The sequence below is a fragment of the Lupinus angustifolius genome, chromosome LG06 (assembly GCF_001865875.1).
Source record: "Lupinus angustifolius cultivar Tanjil chromosome LG06, LupAngTanjil_v1.0, whole genome shotgun sequence".
NCBI classification, from domain to species: Eukaryota; Viridiplantae; Streptophyta; class Magnoliopsida; order Fabales; family Fabaceae; genus Lupinus; species Lupinus angustifolius.
The window spans coordinates 22,089,009-22,096,081 of record NC_032014.1 but is presented as its reverse complement, the minus strand read 5'-3'; the positions used below and the strand labels follow the sequence as shown (position 1 = coordinate 22,096,081).

At 34.7% G+C, this 7,073-nt stretch overlaps 1 protein-coding gene across 1 annotated transcript; it reads right to left on the bottom strand.

The window, feature by feature from the left end:
• LOC109350526 lies at nt 465-6,740 on the bottom strand. Its single transcript, XM_019591758.1, has 4 exons — nt 6,345-6,740; nt 3,529-6,170; nt 896-1,070; nt 465-824 (listed from the first exon to the last, which is right to left on the bottom strand). Exons 1-4 carry the CDS (start codon nt 6,738-6,740, stop codon nt 465-467), a joined length of 3,573 nt encoding a protein of 1,190 aa, XP_019447303.1.

Here is a 7,073-nt window from a genome sequence, read left to right as displayed (position 1 = left end):
TGACTTTCAAACAAAAGTAATACAAATCAATGATGGATGATGTGCTAACAATGTAATACAAATCTTAATTTTATTGTTAATGACAATAGAAAAAGTTAGGATACTCAAAGATTTAATTAAATAAAATTTAGGCAATAAATATTTTCATTACAAATATAAAACAATTCATAAAAATGATATCAATTTTTTTAAAATGATGTCATGTGTACACAACGGTTCATGTACTAAAATTGCTTCCTGCTTTCTTCGATTATGGATCAGAGCATGATCGATTCCTGTATTTTGATAAAATTCTGAATTTGTGCTCTACAGAGATGATTTCTATTTATAGTCCATGTTTTGTTTAACTTAATTATATTTATTATATTTTTTATTTAAAAGATTACACTTATTTTTCACAAAGGTAGTTTTTTTTAACAACACCCCATAATATGTATTAATAAGAAGAGGCTACAAAAGAAGCATTACAAGTTTCTAAACCTATAATTAGGGAGAGACAATCTGTTTCTAGAGAAGTCATTAACTAGAAAATTAGGCAATTCATTCCACCAAGTGAAAACCTTTGATCTAATACCAAAGTTTGCAAGCTTGTCTGCAGAAGTGTTACCTTCTCTAAATATATGAGATATGTAAAATTGCATTGAGTTCAAAAAGATCTTGCATCTAATGAACCTGTTAACTAACTTCCAAGGAGCTTTAATTTTACCCAGAAAAACATCCACCACCAAAGTAGAGTCACACTCAAGCCAAATAGAATTCCAACCTTTGCTGTGAGCAATTTCTATTGCCAACATGGCTGAGTTAAGCTCAGCAAACAGGGCATCCTGGATGTCCAAGAAAGAAGCAAAGCATCCGAGAAACTCCCCTCTGTGGTCCCTGAATATTGCACCGCCACCAGCAAGCCTGGAGCCCCGTGGGCAGCACCATCGGAGTTGACTTTTATGAAACCAGTTTTTGGAGGAATCCACATAACCTCAGAAATAACAGGGGCCTTCCTATAATTGATTGGCACCTTGAATATTTGCAAAACATTGAAGTCCTGAATGGAATTAGTTGCACAAGCTGGAGAGCTATTACCCAACATAGATATGTGTAACTTTATTCTTGCAATAGCTTGAATGTTACTCATGTTCTTGTCGTGAAATCTACTTTGGTTTCTGCAGTGCCATATAGTGTTAACAATGTGAATGATTGCAACCACCAAAGTTTGCTTGACCTGGTCACTCCAATTTCTGTTACAAGCTTGTCTCGTGCAAATACACAGGTAACTTACTAGTACTCATCTTAAAATTATAAAATTGCATTGTTATCGATAACATATGACCGGAAAACGCTTATGCAAACTTACGTAAATTTTAGGAGTTAGCTTTCAGGCTTTGTGTTGCTCCAGTTTTGTCGCATTAAAAATATATATAAGATATTGGGAATACGAATGCGGCGTTTGTTTTTGTCGATAGTCGAAAAAAATATCATGGAGAAAAACAAACAATATAAGGTTTTACTATATTCTCATGAATTATATTTGATTTTACTATATCCTCAATGGGTCTAAGTTCATGTTTTGGACACTGAGTAATTGAGACTCGAGATTTTGAAATCCGTTATTGGATAGATCTGTGTCAATGAGGTACTCAGACTCGTGGGATCCCGGATCCGCTATTCCTTCCTAAATATATATATATATATATATATATATATATAGTAGCATAATTGTAATATCAAGTTAATCATAATTGTAATGTTATATTGGTAATTCATAATTGTAATGTTGTTAAACATTGATGTTATATTGTTAAGGAGTGTGATGTGATATTATGTTGTTAATTCATATGAGTAATATAATGTTATGTTGATTTAATAGTTCTTACTAAATTAATTTTACATCATAAGGTTGAAGCAGTGATTTTATATTTTTTATGATTGTTTGAGTAAAATGAGTTGTGTTTAATAGTCAATTGAAATTGTGTTTAAAGCTTTAAATTATGTTTTATAATTTTTTTCCTTTTTGATTTCTTAAATAACATAACATTATAGCAAATAAACACACTATTACATAAATTATTCACAATTATTTTTAATATTTTTAATTTATGCTACTCACAGATCTGTTGGGTACCCAAGGACCCCATGGATAACAGACTCAACGAGTATCTGCACGGGTCTATGGCAAAAATGAAGTAACAAGGTGGGTCCGGGTAATACACTGCCTGAACCCATCCAGTCTTATTACCATCTCTAAATATGAATACCATCTCTTTAACTTTTGGAATGCATTATGTTTCACACCAAACAATAACCATGAGTCCAAAGCATTCATTAATAATAGCACATCACATAATGGACCTTCAATTATAAGTAAAATAAGTTGAATATATTAAAATTTGTTTTAGACTCCTACTATCCTACCAATTTGATTGATAAACTAATTAATCTCCCATCATTACCATTGATGCACCCTATGGTTACAGAACATAAACTGTTAATTTCATCAAATGAATGGGACCAATCCACAATGATATAAAACCTACAAGATATTGGTCTAATGGTGTAAGACTCCGCTAGATCCTAAAACATCAAGAGTTCAAGACTAATGTTTTATTTTTCAAACATAATGCATTCCAAGCGTTGCTTCTCATAATGCAAAATATGTATGGTGAGATTGACAGCTTGGAATCAATTTTTTTCTAGATATTGCATGTGAGTGTATAAAATGGAAGGAAATAAAAAAAGAAGGAAAGAAAGTCCACAGAATGAAAGGACATAGAACATGAGGTGAAAAATGAGTTGTTTGGTTTAAAAGAAAAATGAAAAAAAGAAAGTAATAACTTTTCCTCTTGTTTGGTTGTGCAAAAAGTGAAAGGAAAAGAAAAAGTGTACTTGTGAAATTGCATAAACACCCTCAAATAACAAATATTACATTTATATTATTGTTGTTATTACTTTGTTTCTATCATGTACAAAACATAGAAAATTCATACTCTCTTTGACCAAACTAACTCCAAGATGTATAAATATAAAATACATACTTTTATAGAGAAAAAAAAAGAAAAAATATATATATATTGATTTTTTGTAAAAAAACCTCCAAGATCATGTAAAAAACCTAAACATATATTGATTTTTTGTATCACGTGGGTAATAAAAATAACAATTAAAGAAAAAAACTTCTAAAAAAAGATTAATACAAATATACTACTCAACAAATCATAAGTTCTCCAAAAAATTATTTAAATTGAAAATAAAATAAAAAACAAATGCATTTTGTTATTGTGCAAAACGTTCATACTTTACTAAAAAGAATGATTCAAAATTAATTAAAAAATAAAAAAATTAAATGGATTTACATGAGTTAGAACAAGAGGAAAAAGAATTATATTATATGATTAGAATTAGAAAAGAAAAAACTGAATTAGAATGTTAAAATTTTATTTACTTTTGGTGTAGTGGTGACAAACTCATTTGATGGAAAAATGAATTTGAGGAGAAAAATGAGAAAGTGAGTTTAGAGTAGAGAAAATTGTGCCCAACCAATTCCAAAGAGAAACAGCAAACGGACATGTCAAGAACAAATGGTCAGAAGTTTCAGAATTGGCACAACACATGTTGCACCTAGAAGGAATGTAGCAACCTCTTTTGGTTAAATTTTCATCCGTAGGCATCCTATACTTGATCAATCTCCATGAAGTAAAGGACTTAGAAGGAGGAATCGAGGAAGACCACATGAGTTTCCACTGCTTCAATGGATTAGAGGGAGTGTTGACAAACTGATAAGCATCCTTGAGAGGCAAGTCACCATCATTAGAAGCAAACCACATTAGTCTACCGTTCCCTGTAGAAACAAATGTTTTTGCTATTTCATCAGCAAGAAGATGATGTAAATCAGCTAATTGCTTAGGAATTATCCATGTAGAGCCGATTAAAAAGTCCGCAACAGAGGCCATAAGACAGTGATGCAAATCCTCAAGGACACCAAGAGCATGAATCAAAGGGACCCTTAACCATTTGTCCTTCCAAAAGTTCGTGTCTCTACCATCACCAATCAACCATGTAGAATTATCAGACACAACATGCCAATTCTTCTTTATCCCTGGCCAGATAGAGGATTTATAATACCTGTAGTAGGATGTGAATCTGTTTATGCAAAACAAAGCCCAGTCCTGTTTAGAAGATCTCATCTCCCAAGCCAATTTAAGAATGGCAGCTTGATTCAACTTTTTGATTGATTTAATTCCAAGACCTCTTATGGATGTAGGTTTGCAAACCTGGTTCCATGAGACAGTGCAGATTTTCCTTACTTTTATGTCACCAGACCAGACAAAGTTTCTGATACAAGTATCCAGGTAATTGAGTAGATTAATAGGCCAAGCATAAATTTTGAAGCTATATATGAGCATGCTTTGGATAACAGATTTGACCAACTCCACTCTGCCCATGATTGATAGATAGAAGCCTTTCCAAGTAGCCAGCTTGCAGGTGATTTTGTCCACTATGGGTTGCAAATGAATTCTCTTAGCCTTGCCTTTGAAAAGAGGAACCCCTAGATAGTTTAAAGGAAAGCAACCAGCAGAAAATCCCATGTGATTAGATAACTCAACAATTTTTCTAGTTGAGGCTTTGCCAGTGTAGAACTTACATTTACTAGGGTTGATTTGTTGACCAAAAGAAGAGGCATATTCAACAATAAGATCTTTCAAAGCAGTAAGATCCTTTTTGTTTCCTCTGCAGAAGATCATGATATCATCAGCATAAAGCACATGAGAGGGAGTGATTATGCTACCAGGACCAGCAACAGGCTTCAATTTGTTTTCAGAAACCAACTTTGTTATTCCTCTACTTAGGACATCTTCAGCCAAGCAGAAAAGTAAGGGTGATAAAGGATCACCTTGTCTAACCCCTCTTTTGCAACTAAAATAACCAAAATTCTGGCCATTGACATTTATAGAGAGCCTTGCAAAGTGAAGAATTGTCCAAATCCATGAGTTAAATTTGTCATGAAAGCCAAAAGATTTAAGAGTGTCAATTAGGAAAACCCAATCAAGAGTATCAAAAGCTTTTTTGATGTCTAGCTTAATAGCTAAATTGCCGCCAAAAACCTTGTGATCCAAGAGGTTGATTGCGTCAGAAGCTATGCATAAACAGTCATGAATGTGTGTATCCTTGATGAATCCTCTTTGTTGGGGAGAAACAATTCTAGAGGTTAAAGCAAGCCTGTCAGCAAGAACTTTAGTTAATATTTTGAACTGAAAATTTGCTAAGGCAATTGGTCTGTAGTCTTCAATTCTCTCTGCATTAGAGGATTTAGGAATGAGCACAACAAAATTGGAGTTAAGGTTGGGAAGGGTCCAGCCAGAGTTGAAAAATTGCATAACAGATTGGCAAACATCAGCACCTAAAATATCCCAAAAATGTTGGAAAAAACAACCACCAAACCCATCAGGACCAGGGGCACCCTCGCCATTCATGGAGAACACATCAGCTTTTATCTCTTCATTGTCAGGGATAGAAATTAACCTTTCATTCTCTACATTGGTGACCATGCTAGAGATAACACTCTGCAATAGAGAATTAGTTGAACAAATGTTGCTAGAGGCAAAAAGGTCAGTGTAAAAAGAGAGAGCATGATTGCCAATTTCATTTTGATCAGATAAAATTTTGTCCCCCTCCTTTAACAAGGACATTGATTTTGTGACCTGTCTTACTTTGGTGATGTTGTGGAAGAATTTAGTGTTTCTATCCCCTTTTATGTGCCAATTAAGCCTTGACTTCTCCCTCCAAAACTTCTCTTCCATTTCCAGAGCATCCATAAGATTTTTTTGAGCCTCAAACTCCTGGTTTGACATGTCATGATCAGGGGCATTAGACATGCAAGATTGAATATCCTCCACTTTGGCTAAGGCAGCTTGCACTTTGGTATGAATATTGCAAAAGATATTGGTGTTCCAATCCTTAAGCTTGGGTTTGAGCCTTTTGAGCTTTTGAGACAAAACATACATAGGACAACCGAAAATCACTTCTCCCCAAGACTCAAAAACCACTCTCTTGCAGTCCTGGTGCTTCAACCACATTTTGTGGAATCTGAAAGGAACAGGCCTTCTAGAGTCAACATGGTTAGAGCACAAGAGTATAGGATGATGATCAGAGCATGATCTTGGCACAGTGCAGCAAGAGACCTGGTGCCATGAGGATAACCAAACCTCATTACAAAGGCTTCTATCAAGTCTTTTTCCAGTAAGAGCAGAGCCTCTTCTCTTGTTTGTCAGGTATAAACAGCACCTCTGGTGGCCAGATATAACAGCTTAGATCTATCTGAGACTATCTGAGAAAGTCTTGAAGTCCTCAACTACAATTCTATTAGGAAAAGAGGATCCTCTAGATTCGTTGGCCCCCAGAACTGAGTTAAAATCACCCAGGCAGCACCAGGGCCCAACATGTATGAGCATAAGATTTTCAATTCCCCCCCAAAGCCTCCTTCTTTGCAAATAGTTGGTGCTAGCATATACATCACAGATGAACAACAGTTGATTCTCCACAGACAAAAAGATAGATATTTGCTGATCAGATGTGGAGAGAATGCTAGGATTGAGATCTAATGTGCATAACCCCCAAATACTAGGAAGTGAAGGGCCTCTATCATTAACCACAAACAGCTTCAAGTTTAGATTACTCCAGAAGAAAGGATTGATATCATCAAAATGAATTTTTGGTTCAGCTATGAAAAGCAAATTGGGCTTATTAGACATACAAAGTTTTTTTAGCATTAACCTAGTCTTATTATTCCCTATGCCCCTACAATTCCAGTACAGAACCTTCATCATATGGCATTTTGAGCTCCACCCTTACGGGTAAAATGCACTTTTCCAGGGGACCCTTTCTTCCTCATCTTCTTTTTTTGGGATTTTGATAAAACTAAGGTGAATGATCCCTCTTCATGTATCCTCTCCACTTCCTCTTCCTCTTCCTCAGCCCAAAGCTTGCCAATGATTCTCATGTCCTTAGCAGCCACTTGATTAGCCATTTCCTCTATATCTTGCACTATGAAGTTTTGTCTATCCAATTGCTGAATAGTAGGAGAA

What these genes read in the sequence shown, in the direction of transcription:
- LOC109350526 (XM_019591758.1), bottom strand. Translation starts at nt 6,740, where the DNA reads ATGTCTAATAAGCCCAATTTGCTTTTCATAGCTGAACCAAAAATTCAT. An exon ending in GCTGTTTCTCTTTGGAATTG is followed by an intron (nt 1,071 to 3,528) that starts GTTGGGCACAAT and finishes GTTGGGTAATAG; the next exon opens with CTCTCCAGCTTGTGCAACTA. An exon ending in ACGGGGCTCCAGGCTTGCTG is followed by an intron (nt 825 to 895) that starts GTGGCGGTGCAA and finishes TTGGACATCCAG; the next exon opens with GATGCCCTGTTTGCTGAGCT.